Genomic DNA, 25862 nt, shown 5'->3' on the forward strand with positions numbered 1-25862 from the left:
CTCCAGTATTTTTGCCTGGAGAATCCCATGGACAGAAAAGCCAACAGGCTACAGTCTGTGGGGTCGCAAAGAGTCAGACATGACTGAGCTACTAATACATATGGGGCTTCTCTGGTTGCTCAGATTGTAAAGAATCTGCCTGCAATGTAGGAGATCCATGTTCGATCCCTGGAATGGGAGGATCCCCTGGAGAAGGGAATGGTTGCTGCTGCTGCTGCTAAGTCACTTCAGTCGTGTCCGACTCTGTGTGACCCCATAGACGGAAGCCCACGAGGCTCCCACATCCTTGGGATTCTCCAGGCAAGAACATTGGAGTGGGTTGCCATTTCCTTCTCCAATGTGTGAAAGTGAAAAGTGAAAGTGAAGTCGCTCAGTTGTGTCCGACCCTTAGCGACCCCACAGACTGTAGCCTACCAGGCTCCTCCATCCATGGGATTTTCTAGGCAAGAGTACTGGAGTGGCTTGCCATTGCCTTCTCCAAGGGAATGGTTATCCACTCCAGTATTCTTACCTGGAGAATTCCATGGACAGAGTAGCCTAGTGGGCTACAGTCCATGCATGACTAATATTCCATTGTACATTTACAATGGAATATTAATATATATATATATATATAATCACACCTTCCTTATTTGTCCATCTATTGATGGACATGTACCTTGCTTCCATATCTTGGCTAGTGTAAATAACGCTGCTATAAGCATAGGATAACCTTTTTAGATCTTTGTGTCTATGTCTTTGTCCTATTTCCTTCAGATTCTCTGCCCTGTGAATTTTAGCTATCTTGGTCTTCCTAGATTCCCAGCTCCATCTCCCTTCACAAAGGCCTCGAAACAATGCAAGCAGTAAGCTAAGACAATCATAGGGTTCATTTCCTCTGCTTCTTGTCTCTTAGGGATTGCTGTTCTTCATAACTTAATATTCAGATCTTGAGAAATAGTTGCTTCTCATATTTTCATATTTTTTAAATTCATTTCAGACAAGAGGGTATATTCAGTTTCTGTTACTTATTCTGACCAAAATTATAGTCCTGTAAATATTCTTAAAAACAATGATTAAAAAATAAAATAGAAGCCCTTTGTCCCTAACTTTTAGAGCTGTGGCTATTTTGAAAAAGGAAAAGAAGGATTCCAAAGTACATGGAAGATACTCTGAAACCTGGGCACAAGCTTAAGACAAATGAGAGCTTAAACTCAACAGTGAATAATTTCTAAAGTGTATTGCCACTAATTGAATACTCCTAGTAGTTGTTTCCTAGAAGGAGGTAAAACTTTGCTTCTTGTACCCTTATTCCTGATAGAGATCAAGATCAATTAAATGGTTGCATGGAACTGCTCCCCAGAAGTTTGAAGAGCCATCCTTATGCTCCAATGCTCTACATAGTAACATGTTCCTTTAGTATGTTTCTTTGACACTAAGCACTACCCTTCCATCAGTCTATATACATACTTCCATCACCAACTCTCAGAGTTCACTCAAACTCATGTCCATTGAGTCGGTGATGCCATCCAATCATCTCATCCTTTGTTGTCCCCTTCTCCTCCTGCCTTCAATCTTTCCCAGCATCAGGGTCTTTTCAAATGAGTCAGCTCTTCACATCCGGAGGCCAAAGTATTGGAGTTTCAGCTTCAACATCAGTCCTTCCAATGAACACTCAGGACTGATCTCCTTTAGGATGGACTGGTTGGATCTCCTTGCAGCCCAAAGGACTCTTAAGTGTCTGCTCCAACACCACAGTTTAAAAGCATCAATTCTTCAGCAACTCAGCTTTTTTTATGGTCTTACTCTCACATCCATACATGATTATAGGAAAAATCATAACTTTGACTAGATGTACTTTTATCAGCAAAGTAATATCTCTGCCTTTTAATATGCTGTCCAGGTTTGTCATAAATCTTCTTCCAAGAGCAAGCATCTTTTAACTTCATGGCTGCAATCAACATCTGCAGTGATTTTGGAGCCCAGAAAAATAAAGTCTGTCACAGTTTTCATTGTTTCCCCACCTATTTGCCATCAAGTGATGGGAATGGATGTCATGATCTTAGTTTTTTGAATTTTGAGCTTTAAGCCAGCTTTTTCACTCTCCTTTTTCACTTTCATCAAGAGTCTCCTTAGTTCCTCTTCCTTTCTTCCATAAGGGTGGTATCATCTGCATATCTGAGTTATTGATATTTCTCCTGGAAATATTGATTTCAGGTTGTGCTTCATCCAGTCCAGCATTTTGCATGATGTACTCTGCATATAAGTTAAATAAGCAGAGTGACGATATACAGCCTTGACGTACTCCTTTCCCAATTTGGAATCAGTCTGTTGTTCCATGTCCAGTTCTAACTGTTGTTTCTTGACCTGCATACAGATTTCTCAGGAGGCAGGTATGGTGGTCTGGTATTACCATCTCTTTCAGAATTTTCCACAGCTTAATGTGATCCACACAGTCACATGCTTTGGCATAGTCAATAAAGCAGAAATAGATGTTTTTCTGGAACTCTCTTGTTTTTTCAATGATCCAGCACATGTTTTCAATTTGATCTCTAATTCTTCTGCCTTTTCTAAATCCAGCTTGAACATCTGAAACTTCCCGGTTCATGTAATGTTGAAGCTTAACTTGGAGAATTTTCAGCATTACTTTGCTAGAGTACCAGATGAGTGCAATTGCGTGGTAATTTGAACATTCTTTGGCATTGCCTTTCTTTAGGATTGGAATGAAAACTGATCTTTTCCAGTCCTGTGGCCACTGTTGAGTCTTCCAAGTTTGCTGGCATATTGAGTGCAGCACTTTCACAGCATCATCTTTTGGATTTGAAATAGCTCAGCTGGAATTCCATCACCTTCACTAGCTTTGTTTGTAGTGATGCTTCCTAAGACCCACTTGACTTCACACTCCACGATGTCTAGCTGTTGGTGAGTGTTCACACCATCATGGTTATCTGGGTCATTAAGATCTTTTTTGTATGGCTCTTCTGAGTATACTTGCCACTGCTTCTTAATATCTTCTGTTAGGTCCATACCATTTCTATCCTTTTGTGACCTCGTTTCTTTATCCTTTCATAAATCTTTTCCAATTTGACTGTTATAAATATTCTCTAGACAGGAAAATGGCAAGGCGTTATTTGACTGTTAACCACATCAGGATTTCTGCTGAGAAGACATCAGTGCTTACAGTAGAATTGAAGACCTGATTTGATAGCCTCTTAACAGATGGAAAAATAGTGGAAACAGTGTCAGACTTTATTTTTTGGGGCTCCAAAATCACTGCAGATGCTGATTGCAGCCACGAAATTAAAAGACGCTTACTCCTTGGAAGGAAAGTTATGACCAACCTTGATAATATATTAAAAAGCAGAGACATTACTTTGCCAACAAAGGTCCGTCTAGTCAAGACTATGGTTTTTCCCATGGTCATGTATGGATGTGAGAGTTGGACTGTGAAGAAAGCTGATTGCTGAAGAATTGATGCCTTTGAACTGTGGTGTTGGAGAAGACTCTTGAGAGTCCCTTGTACCGCAAGGAGATCCAACCAGTCCATTCTAAGGGAGATCGATCCTGGGTGTTCATTGGAAGGACTGATGCTAAAGCTGAAACTGCAATACTTTGGCCACCTCATGCGACGAGTTGACTCACTGGAAAAGACTCTGATGCTGGGAAAGGTTGGGGGTGGGAGGAGAAGGGGACGACCGAGAATGAGATGGCTGGGTGGCATCACCGACTCTGTGGACATGAGTTTGAGTGAACTCAGGGAGTTGGTGATGGATAGGGAGGCCTGGCGTACTGTGATTCATGGGGTCGCGGAGAGTCGGACACGACTGAGCGACTGAACTGAACTGAACTAACAGCAGCTATTACAATACAAATTAAAAGGCCAAATGTTGAGTTAAACCTTTCCTACTGTCATATTCTTTGAGGTTTTTATTTTACTATTATATAAGATTAAAGGGTATCTATTAGTGAATTAGTACAAGATATTCCAAAATTTAATACTTTCATATTTCATATATTTCTTTCATTACTATATTAATGACAATTCATAACAGGTAAAAGAAAGAGTACTACTTTTCTAGAAAAGTTTTTTAAGACAGAGAAGGAATTCTACTTCAAGTCATTCAGTATCAGGAGACTGGTGATCTGATCCCAACACTCCCACACAAAATGTTCTATATAATATATGCATGCATGCAAATAAATCATAACATTGAATTAACATTGCATTTTTAAATTGTTGTGAGAATGCATAATAGCTATAAGAAGATAGAGGAAAACAAACTTGATTCTCTTAAACGTGACTTCTAATACTAGCACAGATTTGTAGATAACCATTCAATATAGTCCCTTAATGTTAAAATCATAATGCAACAAGAGAAATTTTCTATAGCCATTTGATAATTTTTATACAAAACTAATACATTATCTTTCTTTTTCAGGAATAATTGGAACAAGAATCAGTGAAAGCTAAAAAAAAATTATTTTCTTTTCAAAGACTACCATTCTGTAATATTAAAAATATATTTCAATAAAAAACATTTAAATAATCAGTCTCATCATATAGATTTATTTGTGATATTTTTTCATTGGATTTAATTTATATAGAAATGATATTTATGGTGTATTTTTTTTCCAATTTACAATTTTAAAAGTTTACTTCTTAACTATGTAAATAATAATTGTCAGAGATTTAAACATCTGATGGCAATATGTGCTTTTCTTTTGAATAAACCCTATATAAAAAATACAACACAAAAAGAATTTTTTGTTTCCAATTTGTTTCTTCTGAAAGTAAACAGAAAGTAGTTTGTTAAGGAAATTAAAATGGGGGAAGTCTTGTTCAGGCTTCAGAAGTAGGAGAGCTGACCTGCTTCTGACCTGTCTTGACACTGTCTGGATTCCATGCCTGTCTGTAAGCATAGCCAGTCAAGTGGTACTTTAGATAAGAAAGGGAATGGGTCTTGAAATTCTTGAGTCCCTGAGGGTCTCGCCAATCCCCCGGTCTAATGAAATCCTTTGATTTACAGAGTGAAACACAGTATTTTAAAAAGATTAAAGGTGGAATGATTGGAGACAATGGAGTTGTGGCATGTATGTTATCATAAGTGACCAGTCCAGGTTCGACGCATAAATTTTCCTCTGTTCATTTAAAAAAAAAAAAAAGATTAAAGTAAAGCCAGAGTGCATTTTTGTGCACAATCTGGTAAAGACATCACTTTGTGGCCTAGAATAATAAGTGGGAGTCCTTGAAATTGCAATCTGAAGTCTCACCAATGGGATGGATGCACTGCCTGGGACCCTTTCCCAGTTGGGACTCCAGATTGCTGTTAACAAGGGACTTCCCAGTGCTATTTAACTCTGTATGTCATTTGGCTCCATTTGGTGATGTATGTGCTGTTACTTTTCTCTATTGCATCTGTTTCTTTACTTGTAATGACTGTGTATTTAAATTAAGTCCAATAATCCTATAAGTAAATATTAAAATTACTTATTGTGTGTGATGAGTGGTTTCTTTAGTTAACAAATCCTTTGAACCTAAAACAAAAGTAAAACTTTCAGCAAAACATGAAGAGGAGACAAGCATCATTCCATGGCTATCTCCCCATTTATTTCCCTTCCCCCAAAATGTTTCACCTAGTTTTTAAACATTTATCTAAGATCAATTTACATAGTATTTTGCAGTTCTAGGCACTGTTCTAAGCTCCTAACAATATAAGTTTATTAAGCCCTTATAAAAACCCTGAAAGTATATACAATTATCATTCCCATTTAAAAGTTAGGCAACTGAATATCAGGGAAGATAAATGATTTGCCAAGATTACACATCTGAAATGTATCAGAGGCAGAATGATAAAGCATATCAAGGAAACATGGAGTTAGAACTTTATTGGAAATTAGAAAACAATACAAACTAACATGAAGTTAAGCATGATAAGTGTGTTAATTTCTTTTGATTATTGCAACAAATAACAAAGTTGGTGGCTTAAATAAATAATTCATTCCCTCACATTTCAGGAGGTCCAAAACCAAGTTGACTGGGCTGAAATTAATATGTCACAGGGTAAATAGTCCCTTGATAGGCTTTTGGGGAGCTGTGACCCTCCCAGTTTCTTTCTGTAGTTATTAGCATCTCTTAACTTGTGGCTGCATCATTCTAATCTTCAGGGAATAAAGCATCAAGCCTCTGTCTGATTACTTTTTACAGTATTTTCTCCAATGTATGTTTTCAAATCTTACTTTTAAACAGTATATGTGATTGCATTTGGGGCTTCCCAGGTGGCTCAGTGGCAAAGAATCTGCCTGCCAATGCAGAAGACCCAGGAAACACACGTTCAGTCACTGGGTCAGGAAGATCCCCTGGAGGAGGAAATGTCACTCCAGTATTCTTGCCTGGAAAAGTCAATGAACAGAGGCATTTCACAGGCAACAATCCATGGGATCACAAAGAATTGGACACAACTAAAGAAGGCAGAGGCACCAGAGATCAAATTGCCAACATCCGCTGGATCACGGAGAAAGCAAGAGAGTTTCAGAAAAACATCTATTTCTGCTTCATTGACTATGCCAAAGCCTATGACTGTGTGGATCACAATAAACTGTGGAAAATTCTGAAAGAGATGGGAATCCCAGACCACCTGACCTGCCTCTTGAGAAACCTGTATGCAGGTCAGGAAGCAACAGTTAGAACTGGACATGGAACAACAGACTGGTTCCAAATAGGAAAAGGAATACGTCAAGGTTGTATATTGTCACCTTGCTTATTTAACTTATATGCAGAGTACATCATGAGGAACGCTGGGCTGGAAGAAGCACAAGCTGGAATCAAGATTGCTGGGAGAAACATCAATAACCTCAGATATGCAGATGACACTATCCTTATGGCAGAAAGTGAAGAGGAACTCAAAAGCCTCTTGATGAAAGTGAAAGAGGAGAGTGAAAAGGTTGGCTTGAAGCTCAACATTCAGAAAACAAAGATCATGGCATCTGGTCCCATCACTTCATGGGAAATAGATGGAAAAACAGTGGAAACAGTGTCAGACTTTATTTTTTTGGGCTCCAAAATCACTGCAGATGCTGATTGCAGCCATGAAATTAAAAGACGCTTGTTCCTTGGAAGGAAAGCTATGACCAACCTAGATAGTATATTAAAAAGCAGAGACGTTACTTTGCCAACCAAGGTCCGTCTAGTCAAGGCTATGGTTTTTCCCATGGTCATGTATGGATGTGAGAGTTGGACTGTGAAGAAAACCGATCACCAAAGAATCGATGCTTTTGAACTGTGGTGTTGGAGAAGACTCTTGAGAGTCCCTTATACTGCAAGGAGATCCAACCAGTCCATTCTAAAGGAGATCAGTCCTGAATGTTCATTTGAGGGACTGATGCTAAAGCTGAGACTGCAATACTTTGGCCACCTCATGCGACGAGTTGACTCACTGGAAAAGACTCTGATGCTAGGAAAGGTTGGGGGCGGGAGGAGAAGGGGATGACGGAGAATGAGATGGCTGGATGGCATCACCGACTCTGTGGACATGAGTTTGAGTGTACTCCGGGAGTTGGTGATGAAAAGGGAGGCCTGGCGTTCTGTGATTCATGGGGTCGCAGAGAGTCGGACACGACTGAGCGACTGAACTGAACTGAACTGAACTGAAAGATTGCATTCATTGCCCACCTAGGTAATACAGTATAATCTCTTCATTTTTGAACTCTAAACTTAATCACATCTCTCAAAGATGCTTTTTTTTTCTTTTTGCCAAATAAGTTAACATTCGAAGGTTCCAAATATTAGAACAAAGAAACCTCTTGTGGAGGCCCCAGAGGCAATAAACAGAATTTAGATTGGAGTTAGATATCAAGTTGATAAGAGAATAACTCCTTAGTTAAATCACCCTACTCAGACATGGGAAGATGGATGGTATTTGAGCAACGAATGAAATCTTTGGCAAACTCATAACTCTGTATGTTTAAATATATAAATCCTTATAAGTCAGATTCTAGTAAAGTGGGATTGAATCTGAAAATCAGGAGAAAGAAATGAAAATGGCTGAGATCCTACAAACAGAATTGACCCTACATGAAGCAGAAAGGAAGGAACTAAAGTAGATTTGAGGTACAAACATTTATGTATAAAATAAGCTACAAGATTATATCGTGTAACACGGGGAATACAGTTAATATAATATTTTTTTAAAGTGTGAATCACAATACTGTACACCTGTAACTTCTATATTTATATCCATTATACTTCAATTAAAAGAAACATAGAAAAAATACTAACGACGACTTTCACTTTTAAAAAAATTGAGAAATAGGTTACCATATTTAAAAACTCACCTGGGACTACTTACAAAGAGAGGAAGGAAAACTGAAGACACAGGACCCTTTCCCACCTTGTGGAAAGGTGAAGGCAGGAAGTACTGGACTGGTTGCTAGTGTGGTAACACAGGTTACTAATAGCCTGGAAAATTCAAAAGCTAAGAAAAAGTTTTGAAATTTTGATTCGTTGGGGCCAAAAAAAACACAGACTTTGACATCAGTAGAATTTTGACTTCAGGAAATAGTTGAATGTTTCAGAGAGTACTAGTTAGCAGACTAGGTTCTAGTGACAGAAACACTGCATCCTGTCAGGTCCTGGCTGTAAAAACTTTAGCTTCATGACATTAGCCACTTAACTACTTTAGACAAACTTTCAGCTGTTGAAAAAATAGCCGCATAATAATCTCAACCCTTTAAAAATTTGTTGTCTCTAAAATCACAATATCTAAGAGAACTGATATAATTAGGTTATTGTAGCCCAGAGCCAGACCTCTAAATCATGCAGTAACAAAGCCTGGCACACAGGGGTTCAGTTCAGTTCAGTCGCTCAGTTGTGTCCAACTCTTTGCGACCCCATGAACCTCAGCACGACAGGCCTCCCTGTCCATTACCAACTCCCGGAGTCCACCCAAACCCATGTCCATTGAGTCAATGATGCCATCCAATCATCTCATCCTCTGTCATCCCCTTCTCCTCCTGCTCTCAATCTTTCCCAGCATCGGGGTCTTTTCCAATGTCTTCACATCAGGTGGCCAAAGTATTGGAGTTTCAGCTTCAACATCAGTCCTTCCAATGAACACCCAGGACTGATCTCCTTTAGGATGGACTGGTTGGATCTCCTAGCTGTCCAAGGGACTTTCAACAGTCTTCTCCAACACCACAGATCAAAAACATCAATTCTTTGGTGCTCAGCTTTCTTTATAGTCCAACTCTCACATCCATACATGACTACTGGAAGAACCATAGTCTTGACTAGATGGACCTTTGTTGACAAAGTGATACGTCTGCTTTTTAATATGCTGTCTAGGTTGGTCCTAACTTTCCTTCCAAGGAGTAAGCGTCTTTTAATTTCATTGCTACCATCACCATCAGCTGTGATTTTTGGAGCCCAAAAAAATAAAGTCAGCTACTGTTTCCACAGTTTCCCCATCTATTTGCCATGAAGTGATGGGACTGGATGCCATGATCTTAGTTTTCTGAATGTTGAACTTTAAGCCAACTTTTTCACTCCTCTTTCACTTTCAAGAGGCTTTTTAGTTCCTCTTCACTTTCTGCCATAAGGGTGGTGTCATCTGCATATCTGAGGTTATTGATATTTCTCCCAGCAATCTTGATTCCAGCTTGTGCTTCTTCCAGCCCAGTGTTTCCCATGATGTAGTCTGCATATAAGTTAAATAAGCAGGGTGACAATATACAGCCTTGACGTACTCCTTTTCCTATTTGGAACCAGTCTGTTCTTCCATGTCCAGTTCTAACTGTTGCTTCCTGACCTGCATACAGTTTTCTCAAGAGGCAGATCAGGTGGTCTGGTATTCCCATCTCTTGAAAAATTTCCCACAGTTTATTGTGATCCACACAGTCAAAGGCTTTGGCATAGTCAATAAAGCAGAAATAGATGTTTTTCTCGAACTCTCTTGCTCTTTTGATGATCCAGTGGATGTTGGCAATTTGATCTCTGGTTCCTCTGCTTTTTCTAAAACCAGCTTGACTATCTGAAAGTTCACAGTTCACGTATTGCTGAAGCCTGGCTTGGAGAATTTTGAGCAAGTCTTTACTAGCGTGTGAGATGAGTGCAATTGTGCTGTAGTTTGAGCATTCTTTGTCATTGTCTTTCTTTGGGATTGGGATGAAGACACCTTTTCCAGTCCTGTGGCCACTGTTGAGTTTTCCAAATTTGCTGGCATATTGAGTGCAGCACTTTAACAGCATCACCTTTTAGGATTTGAAATTTTTAATTTTTAGGATGGTTTCAAAGGAGCTAGGGAAAAAACTGCAGTGAAATTAAGTAACAGTTTTTCTGCAAGGAAATGAGTCATGCCTGATAGTAAAGAAGCAGCACTATGATTAGTTATTTGTAATTGTGGCTAAAATCATCAAATAATTATGGAATAGAGTAGATTCACTCTAACAAATACAAAGGAAAATCAGGACAATGCACATGAAAAGGGGATTCAAGTATGATCTGAATATCCTTTCATTTCCATCCAATAGTGTTATTAAATGTTAATAAATGCAAATGAATTTTCACATTAAAAGATATGATATGTATTTTGTATTGTCTAATTTCAATCCCTGCCACCTCATTATAAGTTCTATTATATAACAAATTCTTACTGAAGAAAGGAAATAAAGCCTACAATGATGGCTCTAGAAAAATATCAAAAGTAAGCTTCATACTTTAAGTAGGGTGATATATACGGAGAAGAGGTATGTGTCACCACTTTAATTTTGTGCAATATAATTTCTAATATTTAAATTAATGTGGTCCTATTTTACACAAACCAAAAGATTTAAGTGCTTTACCCTACATAAAAAATCAATTTCCCAAACATTTAATTATCTCAGTGGTTTCTCTAAGATGCTCTGTAAATCCTCCATACACCTAAATTACACATCTATACACAGTAATATAAATAGTTGGCATTTATTTGCCTAATTTAGAATGAAATGATGCTTATCTCAGGATAGGTGGTTTTTAGCAATCCTAAGGGTTAAGAACTCAACATTCAGAAAATTAAGATCATGGCATCTGGTCCCATTCAGATCAGTTCAGTTCAGTTCAGTTGCTCAGTCGTGTCCGACGCTTTGCGACCCCATGATTCACAGCATGCCAGGCCTCCCTGCCATCATCAACTCCCGGAGTTCACTCAAACCCACTTCCATCGAGTCGGTGATGCCATCCAGCCATCTCATTCTCTGTCATCCCCTTCTCCTCCTGCCCGCAATCCCTCCCAGCATCAGAGTCTTTTCCAGTGAGTCAACTCTATTACTTCATGGCAAATAGATGGGGAAACAGGGGAAACAGTGGCTGACTATTTTGGGGGGCTCCAAAATCACTGCAGATGGTGATTACAACCATGAAATTAAAAGACGCTTACTCCTTGGAAGGAAAGTTATAACCAACTAGGACAGAATATTGAAAAGCAGAGACATTACTTTGTCTACAAAGGTCCGTCTAGTCAAGACTATGGTTTTTCCAGTAGTCATGAATGGATATGAGAGTTGGAGTATAAAGAAAACTGAGAACTGAAGAATTGATGCTTTTGAAATGTGGTGTTGGAGAAGACTGTTGAAAGTCCCTTGGACTGCAAGGAGCCCCAACCAGTCCATCCTAAAGGAAATCAGTCCTGGGTGTTCATTAGAAGGACTCATGTTGAAACTGAAACTCTAATACTTTAGCCGTCTGATGCGAAGATCTGACTCATTGGAAAAGACCCTGATGGTTGGGAAAGATTGAGAGCAGGAGGAGAAGGGGATGACAGAGGATGAAATGGTTGGATGGCATCACCGACTCAAAGAACATGAATTTGAGTAAACCCCAGGAGTTGATGATGGACAGGGAGGCCTGGCGTGCTGCAGTTCATGGCATCGCAAAGAGTTGGACATGACTGAGTGACTGAACTGAACTGAACTGAAGGGTTAAGAAAATGACAATACACAAAGGACAATTTTTAATGATGTCATCTTCCAGAATAATTATAAATTAGTCAAATGTCTTTATTGTCTGTGGACTCATAAGCCTATTCCCTTCTAACCTATGTTCACTCTCATCGTATTCTATTCCTATCTAAACCTGGTCTTTTAAAGACACCTTAATATGAGTGAACTTTCCCAACCACTTCTCTCTGAAGACAACCTGCACTTCCATCTCTAACCTTCTGAAAATCTAAATCCTTAGCACGTGCTCATTTAGGTAAATGTTTAAGCATTCTTTGTCAAAGAACAGCATTTAAAAGAGCTCAAAACATTGGCTTCATCTGAACAGAGTTCACAAGCTCTAATAAAAATGAAATCACAATCTTGGAGAAAATTCTGGCATCAGTGAGCAGGTGATAAGGAGAACTCATGGGTGAAAAAATATTCTGGCTCTTGAAATTGCCCAAGAGCGTAAACAAGTGACAATACACAAGTTATAGCTATGTCCTTTCATATGTACACAGGTGCCTGGCCTCTGGCCTGCCCTTGTAAGCTTTTGTGAACCAAATGTCAGCACTGTTCACAGGACACTTTGAATAAGCCGCTGAGTTTATCTGAGGTGAACTCCTGACTCCCTCCTGACTCTTCCTCATGCCTTTGTTTCCCTTAGTTTTTCAGTGATTGACAAACAACGTGTCTCTGTTCTTGTTTGTGAATGTCATTATTGGTTTTGAAGTCACATTTATTTTCCTTGTACTAAACTTTAATCTCCCTGGTATATGCCTTGAGAAAAGCATCCTTTGTTGCCATAAATTACTTAGTCCATGCCCTTCTTAGTAGAATTTTTACGGAAGTTAGATGTACCTCGCTATGTTATCACAGGGATAGAGGGATTATTTTGTAAGCTTCTGAGCTGGCATCTAAATTTCCTCTAGCATTTAACATTCTAAAGTGTGTCCCATTTTTAAAAAAATATGTATGTCTAGATTTTAACAGATTCTCACTGCAAGGGATACCACTAGATTGCCTTATCTTTCAAATGGTCTTTTATATCGGTGTGACTTAATAAAGTTCAAACAGATGGTCCTGCTCCCTCACATATTCAATTTCAATAGATGCAGAGCTCTTCTGGCAAAAGCAGTCTGAATATTTTTCTGATATTTTCACCTCCATACTTACCTACAGAAAAATACCAGATATACATCTACATTTATGACTACCAGTGAGCTCCATAAACACAAACCCATACAGCATACTTTGGCCTTTATCCTCAGCTTCTATAGGCTTTCATATTCATCAACATATCAGACTTGTTAAAATTAAATTTAAATTACCTAAAGTTATCTGAGGGCTTCCCTGGTGGCTCAGAGGTTAAAACGTCTGCCTCCAATGCGGGAAACCCGGGTTCGATCCCTGGGTCGGGAAGATCCCCTGGAGAAGGAAACGGTAACCCACTCCAGTATTCTTGCCTGGAGAATCCCATGGACGGAGAAGCCTGGTAGGCTACAGTCCACGGGGTCGCAAAGAGTCGGACACGACTGAGCGACGGAACGGAACGGAAAGTTATCTGGAGTGCATTTCATACTGTATGGATCTTGCATGTCTGGGAAAGTTAGAGTGTAGCTTGATTAATTACTTTATATTAGGAAAAAGGGGGTTTCCCAGGTGGTTAGTGGTAAAGAACTTACCTACCAAAGCAGCAGATGTAAGGGAGGCATGTTGGAACGTGGGTCAGGAAGATCACCTGGAGGAGGGAACGGGAAACCCATTCTAGTATCCTTGCCTGGAGAATTACATGGAGAGAGGAGCCTGGCAGGCTACAGACCATAGAATCGCACAGAGTCAGACACGACTGAAGCAACTTAGCAGGCACACACACACACACATTTGGAAAAACAGAATTACACCATCAGTTCAGTCGCTCAGTCATGTCTGACTCTTTGCAACCCTATGAACCGCAGCACGTGAGGCCTCCCTGTCCATCACCAACTCCCCCAGTCCACCCAAACTCATATCCAGTGAATCGGTGAGGCCATCCAACCATCTCGTCCTCTGTCATCCCCTTCTCCTCCTGCCCTCAATTTTTCCCAGCATCAAGGTCTTTTCAAATGAGTCAGTTCTTCACATCAGATGACCAAAGTATCGGAGTTTCAGCTTCAACATCAGTCCTACCAATGAATACCCAACACTGATCTCCTTTAGGATGGACTGGTTGGAGCTTCTTGCAGTCCAAGGGACTCTCAAGAGTCTTTTCCAACAAAACAGTTCAAAAGCATCGATTCTTCAGCACTCAGCTTTCTTTATAGTCCAACTCTCAGAACCATACATGACCACTGGAAAAAACATAGCCTTGACTAGATGGACCTTTGTGGACAAAGTAATGTCTCTGCTTTTTAATATGCTGTCTAGGTTGGTCATAACTTTCCTTCCAAGGAGTAAGCATCTTTAAATTTCATTGCTACTGTCAACATCTGCAGTGATTTTGGAGTCCAGAAAAATAAAGTCAGCCACTGTTTCCACTGTTTCCCCATCTATCTGGCATGAAGTGATGGGACTGGATGCCATAATCTTAGTTTCCTGAATGTTTCTTTAAGCCAACTTTTTCACCCTTCTCTTTCACTTTCATCAAGAGGCTCTTTAGTTCTTCACTTTCTGCCATAAGGGTGGTGTCATCTGCATGTCTGAGGTTATTGATATTTCTCCTAGCAATCTTGATTCCAGCTTGTGCTTCTTCCGGCCTAGAGTTTCTCATGATGTACTATGCATATAAGTTAAATAAGCAGGGTGACAATGTACAGCCTTGACATACTCCTTTTCCTATTTGGAACCAGTCTGTTGTTTCACGTACAGTTCTGACTGTTGCTTCCTGACCTGCATACAGGTTTCTCAAAAGACAGGTAAGGTGGTCTTGTATTCCCATCTCTTTCAGAATGTTCCACAATTTATTGTGATCCACACTGTCAATGGCTTTGGCATAGTCAATAAAGCAGAAATAGATTTTTTTCTGGAACGCTCTTGCTTTCTCCATGATCCAGCGGATGTTGGCAATTTGATCTCTGGTGCCTCTGCCTTTTCTAAATCCAGCTTGAACATCTGGAGATTCATGGTTCATGTATTGCTGAAGCCTGACTTGGAGAATTTTGAGCATTACTTTACTAGCATGTGAGATGAGTACAACTGTGCAGTAGTTTGAGCATTCTTTGCCATTGCCTTTCTTTGGGATGGGAATGAAAACTGACCTTTTCCAGTCCTGTGGCTACTGCTGAGTTTTCTAAATTTGCTGGCATATTGAGTACAGCACTTTCACAGCATCATCTTTCAGGATTTGAAATAGCTCAACTAGAATTCTGTCACCTCCACTAGCTTTGTTCATAGTGATGCTTCCTAAGGCCCACTTGACTTCACATTCCAGGATGTCTGGCTCTAGATGAGTGATCACACCATCGTGATTATCTGGGTCATGAAGATCTTTTTTGCACAGTTCTTCTGTGTATTCTTGCCACCTCTTTTTAATATCTTCTGCTTGTTATGTCCATACCATTTCTGCCCTTTATCGAGCCCATCTTTGCATGAAATGTTCCCTTGGTATCTCTAATTTTCTTGAAGAGATCTCTAGTCTTCCCATTCTATTGTTTTCCTCTATTTCTTTGCATTGATCGCTGAGGAAGGCTTTCTTACCTCTCCTTGCTATTCTTTGGAACTCTGCATTCAGATGCTTATATCTTTCCTTTTCTCCTTTGCTTTTCGCTTCTCTTCTTTTCACAGCTATTTGTAAGGCCATTTTGCTTTTTTGCATTTATTTTCCATGGGGATGGTCTTGATTCCTGTCTCCTGCACAATGTCAGGAACCTCCATCCATAGTCCATCAGTCACTCTATTTATCAGATCTAGTCCCTTAAATCTATTTCTCACTTCCACTGTATACTCATAACGGATTTGGTTTAGGTCATACTTGAATAGTCTAGTGGTTTTCCCCACTTTCTTCAATTTCAGTCTGAATTTGGCAATAAGGAGTTCATGATCTGAGCCACAGTCAGCTCCTGGTCTTGTTTTTGCTAACTATATACAACTTCTCCATCTTTGGCTGCAAAGAATATAATCAATCTGATTTCGGTGTTGACCATCTGGTGATGTCCATGTGTAGAGTCTTCTCTTGTGTTGTTGGAAGAGGGTGTTTGTTATGACCAGTGTGTTCTCTTGGCAGAACTCTATTAGCCTTTGCCCTGCTTCATTTCATGCTCCAAGATCAAATTTGCCTGTTACTCCAGGTGTTTCTTGACTTTCTACTTTTGCATTCCGGTCCCCTATAACAAAAAGGACATCTTTTTTGGGTGTTAGTTCTAGGAGGTCTTGTAGGTCTTCATAGAACCGTTCAGCTTCAGCTTCTTCAGCGTTACTGGTCAGGCATAGACTTGGATTACCATGATATTGAATGGTTTGCCTTGGAATCGAACAGAGATCATTCTGTCATTTTTGAGATTGCATCCAAGTACTGCATTTCAGACTCTTGTTGACTATGATGGCTACTCCATTTCTTCTAAGGGTTTCCTGCCCACAGTAGTAGACATAATGGTCATCTGAGTTAAATTCACCCATTCCAGTCCATCTTAGTTCGCTGATTCCTAGAATGTCTACGTTCACTCTTGCCATCTCCTGTTTGACCACTTCCAATTTGCCTTGATTCATGGACCTAACATTCCAGGTTCCTATGCAATATTGCTCTTTATAGCAGCGAGCCTTGCTTCTATCACTAGTCCCATCCACAACTGGTTGTTGTTTTTGCTTTGGCTGCATCCCTTCATTCTTTCTGGAGTTATATCTCCACTGATCACCAGTATTGGGCACCTACCGATCTGGGGGGGGTTCATCTTTCAGTGTCCTATCTTTTTGCCTTTTCATGCTGTTCATGGGGTTCTCAAGGCAAGAATACTGAAGTGGTTTGCCATTCCCTTCTCCAGTGGACCACATTCTGTCAGAGTTACTATAAAAGAAAAAAAGAAAAAAAAAAAAAAAGCCTCTGTATGAATAGCGCAGGATGAGCGCGCCCTCAAGTGGTGATATATAGATTCTGCAAGCATTGGTAAACACAATCTGCTTCATGGCTGACAGTTTTATCACGACTTGGGCCCACACTGCGGCTACTGCAGATATTACTAGTTGAGTTACCCTTCAAATCTCTCTCAGTACAACTTTATAAGTAGCTGTATGCAATCAGTTGTTACTGGCAATTATAAAAGTTTTGTTCCTTTAATTAGCCACGGAATCATTTAGATAAAACACCCAAAGGTAATCAGATTCACCAGGAACTTACTATAAGATTCACGTGTTCGGTTTCTGATTTCATATTTCATTCAGTAATTTTCTCTACATTTCAATAATTCCATTTTAATGATTCAACTTTTCAAAAACACACCTATAGGTTGAAAACCTTAATTCTGCAACTAAACCACATCACCATCCTGGATTCTCTCTTTCTCTGTTATATATACACACACACCCCACACTTCAGCACCATTTCATTCAGGGATCTCTTGGCCTGCTACCTGTACTCTTACAAAGACAATCTAATAATTTTTATCCTATCATCACACGTCTATATACAAATAGTCATACAATTTGTGGCATTGCTGACTCTATGCATAGCTCGTGAATGCTGAGGATTTGCACCATAAAGTAAAATTATTGACTCTCTCTATATATATGTGTATACATTCATGAATGGGAACCCTTAACTAGCTGTTAGTCTGTTAGTGTTTCGAGAGTAAGTTTGTAAATAGAAACCATAGAAAACTGAGAGCATCAAGACCATCTTTAGATCAGTGGACTCTGAAATTGCTGAGACGTCACTAACAATTATAGAACTTGAAGTTTAAAGGGAAACTGTTCGTGATCACTGAATTGATTGTTAAAGAAATTGAGCAGCAGGACTGAGCGGCTGAGATGAATGCAGTGGAAATATCAGGAACATTAGTTTAATAATGATGGTTACAGATTCTATTCGTTATTATTGTCGTTCAGTCACTAAGCCATGTCCGACTCTTTGTGACTCCAGGCTTTCCTGTCCTTCACTGTCTTCCGGAATTTGCTCAAATTCATGTCCATTGAGTCAGTGATGCTATCTAACCATCTCATCTTCTGCCACCCTTTGCTACAGCTTCTATTTAACGAATACGCATCATATGGGTACCAGACAGTGATAAAGTACTTCCCATTGATGAAGGACCAAGACAGACCAATGAAAGAGGCAGAACATTCCAGATTGGTAGGTGGCAGTTTTAATAAGAAAGAGAGCTTACATACAGGGCTTGTCTTGGGTGGCCACAAAACCAGTAATCTCTGCACCTGCCCACCAAAATCTTAAAAGTCTACACAAAGGCCTTTCACTGGGTTCAGTCATGTATACTGTCCAGATTGTCTTGACAACACATTTTCCTCTCAAGGATGCATCCTTGAAAACGGTTCTGGTTGTGGGAACCGTGAACAAAAGTTACATTCCAAGCCCAGGGTGGGTGCGCAGTGAGGAGCCTCTGATTGCCTGGGTCTGGTTTGGTGGTCAATCATCACATCCTTTTGATGACTTCCTTGTGGAACCACAATAGTTCCACAAGGCAGATACTATTAGTCTGATTTCACATATGATAAAACTAAGGTCTGAAAAGATCATGTAGTTCACTTGAAGCCCCTTAGGTTAACATACCACAGAACTAGGAGGGTCTGTTGCCTATGCAGTTCACATGGTAGTGAAATGATAAATTATGCTGCAGCAACAAACAACCCTCAAACCTCAGTGACTTGAAACTACAAGATTTATTTATCCATTACACTACATATTCACTGTGAATCACTTTAAGTTCTGCTACATATTCTTCTCACTGAGAGAGCTGGTTTAAAAAAACACATATTGATGGGAAAGTTACCATCTATGACATTGCGAATGACAACAGCAGAAATAAAGTGGTGAATTAGCTGAAAGCTTCCAGCCAGAAGTGATACATGCTCATTCTTTGATCATATTTAATTGGTCAAAGCAAGTCACTAAGTTTAAGGGCTGAAAGTAGAACTTTACACATGACCAAGAGGAAGAATGGAAATGTTTGCTAAACACTACTAATAACTACCACATGTAACCTTTGCTTAATGGATAGATGCCACATGCCAAGAGAATAAAATCCAAATACATTTATTTATCTTAGAAAACCCTGTAAGATGTGGCCTTTATCTTCCCAATTGCCCACAGGAATCCTATATTCTAATGATCTCAAACCAGTAATTATGCTCCCAAAGTATCAAGCTGTGTCATGCCCCATGAGTTTGCACAAAAGGTACACTTTGCTTGGTATTTTCATTCTGGATTATGAATTTCTCCTCTTTTTTTAAGGCCCAGCTCAGAGGTTTCCTGCCCTATGAAGGTTTATAAGCCCACTCCATCCTTGATCCACATATGCCAGGGCCTTACCCCTAGTCCATCCTCATCAAACAGAACGACACCCATTAGTTTATATGTAATTCTCATCTGTTAAACTGTGAGTGCTCTGAATGCAGTATCTCTCAACCATTGTTAGTATTCAATAAATGATATCTGGATGAAGAAATAAAGTCATCTGCATTTTAATAGGGGATACCAAGATTTAGTATAAAGAACATATCATAACTAAACTATCCTTAATTAATCAGGGAAGTTGATAAAAAATATAGGACAGCAAGAGATAGGCATATTAGCAGTAATTTTTTATCTTTTATTTTTAAAACTAACATTTTTCTAAGTAATCATTTTTTTAATGCAACCTGGTGACTTCAGATTGGAGTGGAAGTTCACATATATATGAATAATCTGTGAAGCTTTTTCAAATGATTGTTATCCCTTAGAGACTTCTTCCTAGAAAATCAGATGTTTCAAGTTTCCCTTAAAATAATTTGAGAATTATTACTATGATGAGCAATGAATTTTCTCATCTAGTAGCATTTACTCTCTGTAGATATGCTGTTAATGTGTCCCATTTTACAGACAAGGGTACAAGTTCAAAGAAACCAGTTAACTTGCTCAAAATTATATGGCTGGTAATTGCCTGAAATGGGATTCAAACAAGACTTTTTGATGATGAAATAATGTTATTAATCATGCCATTTGTGCAATAAAAGGACAGATGTAGTGAATAAATTTATCATACTCATTCATGCATTTATGATGTTCTAATAAATCACCCTATGCTTTGCCTTATCAGAGAGTCTTCCTTTCACAATGTTTTAGCCAAACAGCATTGTTATAAACTTCAGTTTTTATCACTATATAAGTGATGGTTTAGGACTCACAAATGTTGCTGTAACTATACTTCATAAACAGCTGTGGTTTTTGCCAAATTCTAGGGCCTATATTGGACGTGGCTCTGCTCGGTAGTTTACACATCTGGAAATCTTATGACCATCTTACCTATCCCAGCCATCACATGTCATTGGGGAGTCTATGCCCTTGAATTCTGTGGTGCTTTTGACATTTAAAGGAAAAAGGCAATGCACTTGTTTTCTAGGAACTTCTCCTAGCAAGAATTTCCTAATATCACAATTAGCCCCAGGCCAGATTTCCACAGTCATTCATTTCTGGGCTCCAATTTTATCTATCTGTGCCAAAAATATTTTTATCTGAAAGTACATCTATCTTTGAATCTAAAACAGTTCTCTGAAGTACCTGTGGAATATAGAACTAGGAATTTTTTCTACCACCAACATAAAGAAATTCTATATTTCCTGACATAGTTTTTTCAAAATTCTTCTTAGAATAGAGATGTCACATGTTTATTCTAGCTTTCAATGATTTCCTAGGTATAGACTTTGTGTGAAGGCCCTGAACAAATGCAAGTTTCTTGTTTCAATAAGCCTTCTTCACTTCACTGGGCAAATACTTAACATGATTGCTCAGTGAATATTATTTCCCAGAGAAATCAGGATGAATAATTAGTGAAGAAGGAGTGTCCAAGTAATTAGTCCTGCTGTCCTTGCAAGCAAAGGCTGTGCAGCCACAAAATTATTTTCCACAAGTCGTTTCATTCACACTGGTTTTTAGGAGAGTCATTTCAACCCAGACTAACACTTATTCAAAGTCCAGGCTTAGACAGGTAACCCATCCTCAGACATTTTGCAAATCATTACATAATGTTTATTCACGGACTGCTTTAGTCTTCTTATAGAGATTAGTTGACAGTTTTGTAAATGTCTCTTGGTAACACTTTTTCACTCTTTCATACCTTCAGGTTTAGAATTTATTTTGTAGCATTTTTAAAGTTTATTTATTTTTAATTGGAAGATAATTGCTTTACCATATTGCATTGGTTTCTGCCATACATCAACATGAATCAGCCATAGGTATACATATGTCCCCTTCCTCTTGAGCCTACCCCCCTCCTCCCACCCCAAGCCACCCATTTTTTTTTTTCAATTTTATTTATTTATTTTTTTCAAGTTGAACAGACTAAATTTCTTTAAACAAACTTACTTATACTCCAGAGTCCTTTAAAAACTTAATAGCATTTATACATTGAAGGTATTTGATTTTCTTGTAACTAGCACTTCAAATGCAACAAGCATTTGAAGCAACAAGCATTTGACCCAACAAGTAAAACTTTCTACAGTTCATAACTTTTATAAATAAAATAAATTAAATGTACAGTGAATAAGTTCTCTGAAATATTTCAATATTTCTGCAGGTTTAGTAACATCATAAAATACATTTCAACTAAAATTCACAAATCTAAAAACCTGTTAGGCATTTTTAGGCGTTTTAAGTTGGAAATGAAGACCAATGTTACATCGTAATATGCCAATTACAAATAGTACTTCAAATAGCAAATACTACAGTTTGTCCCAAACTTTAAAAACTATTCATGAACTCAACACTGAACTATTGATGGCTATGAGAATTGTTTCCTAGCCTTTTTGAAAATTTCAACCCATTTACGTTTAAGGTAATTATTGATAAGTACGATCCCGTAGCCATTTTCTTTATTGCTTTGGGTTCAAGTTTATACACTCTTTCTGTGTTTCCTGTCTATAGAAGATCCTTTAGCATTTGTTGGAGAGCTGGTTTGGTGATGCTGAATTCCCTCAGCTTTTGCTTGTCTGTAAAGCTTTTGATTTCTCCTTCATATTTGAATGAGATCCTTGCTGGGTATAGTAATCTGGGCTGTAGGGTATTTTCTTTCATCACTTTAAGTATGTCTTGCCACTCCCTTCTGGCCTGAAGAGTTTCTGTTGAAAGATCAGCTGTTATCCTTATGGGAATCCCCTTATGTGTTATTTGCTGCTTTTTCCTTGCTGCTTTTAATATTTGTTCTTTGTGTTTGATCTTTGTTAATTTGATTAATATGTGTCTTGGAGTATTTCGCCTTGGGTTTATCCTGCTGGGGACTCTCTGGGTTTCTTGGACCTGGGTGATTATTTCTTTCCCCATTTTAGGGAAGTTTTCAACTATTATCTCCTCAAGTATTCTCTCATGGTCTTTCTTGTTGTCTTCTTCTTCTGGGACTCCTATGATTCGAATGTTGGAGCATTTAACATTGTCCCAGAGGTCTCTAATATTGTCCTCATTTCTTTTAATTCGTTTGTCTTTTTTCCTCTCTGTTTCATTTATTTCTACAATTCTATCTTCTAGTTCGCTTATCCTGTCTTCTGCCTCTGTTATTCTACTGTTTGTTCCCTCTAGAGTGTTTCTGATCTCATCTATTGCATTATTCATTGTATATTGACTCTTTTTTATTTCTTCTAAGTCCTTATTAAATCTTTCTTCCATCTTCTCAATCCTTTTCTCCAGGTTATTTATCTGTAACTCCATTTTGCTTTCAAGATTTTGAATCATTTTCACCATCAAAATTTGAAATTCTTTATCAGGTAAATTCCCTATATCTTCTTCTTTTGTTTGTGTTGGTGGGCAATTATCTTGTTCCTTTACTTGCTGGGTATTTCTCTGCCTCTTCATCTTGCTTATATTGCTTTGCTTGGGGTGGCCTTTCCCTCTTCTTGCAGTTTGTGGAGTTCTCTTTATTACGTAGTTTCTTCGCTGTGTGTGGGGTTGGACGGGTGACTTGTCCGGGTTCCCTGGTTAGGGAAGCATGTGTCGGTGTTCTGGTGGGTGGAGCTGGATTTCTTCTCTTCTTTAGAAGACAATGGGCTGCTTTTCTGGGAGCCTGATGTCCTCTGCCAGTATTCAGAAGTTGTTTTGTGGACTTTACTCCGCATTCAAATGTTCTTTTGATGAATTTGTGGGGGAGAAAGTGGTCTTGCCGTCTTATCCCTCCGCCATCTTGTTCCTTCCTCCCCAGAACACTGGATTCTTATATTCCACTTGGTCGTGGAGTATCTCTTCCTAGCTGCTCCAGCAAGGTGCAGCCGCTGTACCTTACCTTGGACGAGGGGTATCTCCTCAAGGCCGCCCCTCCTGCTTTGAATGTAGATCAGCTCCTCTCGGCCCTCCGGTGCCCAAGCAGCCACCGCCTCCTGAAAGTGGTACAGCTCCTCTCGGCCACCGCCCTAACCCTGGGTGTGGGGTAGCTCATCTCAGCCACAAAGCCACCCATTTTTAATGAAAGTGTCTCCAGTTCAGTTCAGTCGCTCAGTCGTGTCCGACTCTGCAACCCCATGAATCACAGCACTCCAGGCCTCCCTGTCCATCACCAACTCCCGGAGTTCACTCAAACTCATGTCCATTGAGTCAGTGATGCCATCCAGCCATCTCATTCTCTGTCGTCCCCTTCTCCTCCTGCCCCCAATCCCTCCCAGCATCATAGTCTTTTCCAGTGAGTCAACTCTTCGCATGAGGTGGCCAAAGTATTGGAGTTTCAGCTTTAGCATCAGTCCTTCCAATGAACACCCAGGACTGATCTCCTTTAGGATCTCCTTGCAGGCCAAAGGACTCAAGAGTCTTCTCCAACACCACAGTTCAAAAGCATTCAGAGATCAGCTTTCTTCACAGTCCAACTCTCACATCCATACATGACCACTGGAAAAACCATAGCCTTGACAAGATGAACCTTGGTTGGCAAAGTAATGTCTCTGCTTTTTAATATGCTATCTAGGTTGGTCATAACTTTCCTTCCAAGGAGTAAGCGTCTTTTAATTTCATGGCTGCAATCAGTATCCACAGTGATTTTGGAGCCCAAAAAAATAAAGTCTGACACTGTTTCCACTGTTTCCCCATCTATTTGCCATGAAGTGATGGGACCAGATGCCATGATCTTTGTTTTCTGAATGTTGAACTTTAAGCCAACTTTTTCACTCTCCTCTTTCACTTGCATCAAGAGGCTTTTGAGTTCCTCTTCACTTTCTGCCATAAGGGTGGTGTCATCTGCATATCTGAGGTTATTGATATTTCTCCCGTCAATCCTGATTCCAGCTTGTGCTTCTTCCGGCCCAGGGTTCCTCATGATGTACTCTGCATATAAGTTAAATAAGCAGGGTGACAATATACAGCCTTGACATACTCTTAAAGACACTATTTTTTCATCTTTGCCTAGTAAGTGACAGTCTAAAAAACTGATATTTTCCACCATAATGTAAAATAGGCATCACTACAGAAAGGAACATATTAAAAATAAATAATCAATGAAGGTTATGTGTGTGTGTGTGTGTGTGTATTTGTGCTCGGTCATGTCCAACTCTTTGTGACCCCATCAATGAAGGTTAAATTTCTTCAACTCTTACTCATGCATGGATACAAAAGAAGAAAAATGCATTTGTGGAAATGTAAATTCATAACCATCAGACCCATGAAAAAACACTATTCAACTCACTGTGAGATTTTTTTAAATATGTAGGTATATGAAACTGTAAACATTAAGATTCTGGAATAAGTCTTTAATAAACTATGTGCTTTAGTGTAGTGCAGTTGTTAAGAAGAGTATTTGGGAGTTGAATAGATCTCAGTTCAGATTTGGCCCTGGAACTCATCAATCACATACCCTTGGGAAGATTTCAGAATCTCAATGATCAATACTTTATCCAATTTTAAAATGAAACTATCAATATCTACAGCTCAAGACTGTAGGATGATTAATACAATTGAGCTGATGTATGTAAATAAAGCACTATGTATAACACCACACAATTTACCTGTTAATAATATTTTTGCTCTAATTAACATCATCATTCAGAAATAGGGGCTGACTGTGATACTTTACAGAAGTTTTCAAATAAATGTTTGCCTGCATGATATACACTTTTATGTATGGACAAAGAGGAGATACAACAGGAAGCATATGTTCTGGGAGATTATAACATATACGTTCAGAAATTTGATGAGGTATCCAACACAGTCATGAGTTTAATTCCAGAAAGAAGATTGAGCTATTTGTAAGCAATATTACTAAAACAGCCCGTTAAGCAGATATTTATGAAAACATGATATTGGTGTTGGCACAGAGTTTCTATGTTTCTGAAAGCAGTCCTGCCTGATGAGGAAAGTTGTCCATGGCACTGGTTTATAAGTTCTTGGCTTATGCTGCCTTAAATAATTGTTTTTGTAGGTGGAAGATATTCTTGGAAAAGGAATAGAGAAAATCAAACTTCCTTTACTGAAATGTGACCAGAACAATAAGCGCTGTTATTATGTGACCTTCCCGTTTTGTAATCTCAGCTGAGGGTACTTAAACTGTATATTGGAGCAATATTCTTGGATACATGTCAGAATGAGTTTCTTCAGTATATTGAAGAAGCAGAAATAAATTGTCTGAAAATTAGTATCTCTGGCTTAGAAAATTCCCAAGGGATCTAAGGCAAACCTCTGAAAATCCAGAAATCGAGACATATTAATTGCAACAATATATTTCAAGGATTATATTATTCAACACACCTGGGGACTCTTCAACAAATAATGAAAAGGAAATTTTAATCAAAAAGATCATGATATTGATTTAATGTATCTCAAAATTACATGGGGAAAAAACTGTCCA

At 38.9% G+C, this 25862-nt stretch overlaps 1 protein-coding gene across 1 annotated transcript in view; it reads left to right on the forward strand.

The window, feature by feature from the left end:
• PRR27 (proline rich 27) overlaps positions 1-25550 on the forward strand; it is a 34102-nt gene extending 8552 nt beyond the window's left edge. The window contains exon 4 of the mRNA XM_055434965.2: positions 25437-25550. Within this exon, the coding sequence (XP_055290940.2) occupies positions 25437-25550 (114 nt within the window). The remainder of the gene's footprint in view (positions 1-25436) is intronic.
• Positions 25551-25862: the final 312 nt, after the last annotated feature.

Source organism: Moschus berezovskii, chromosome 5 (assembly GCF_049115385.1).
Source record: "Moschus berezovskii isolate FMDL1 chromosome 5, NW_MosBer_1.0, whole genome shotgun sequence".
Classification (NCBI taxonomy): domain Eukaryota; kingdom Metazoa; phylum Chordata; class Mammalia; order Artiodactyla; family Moschidae; genus Moschus; species Moschus berezovskii.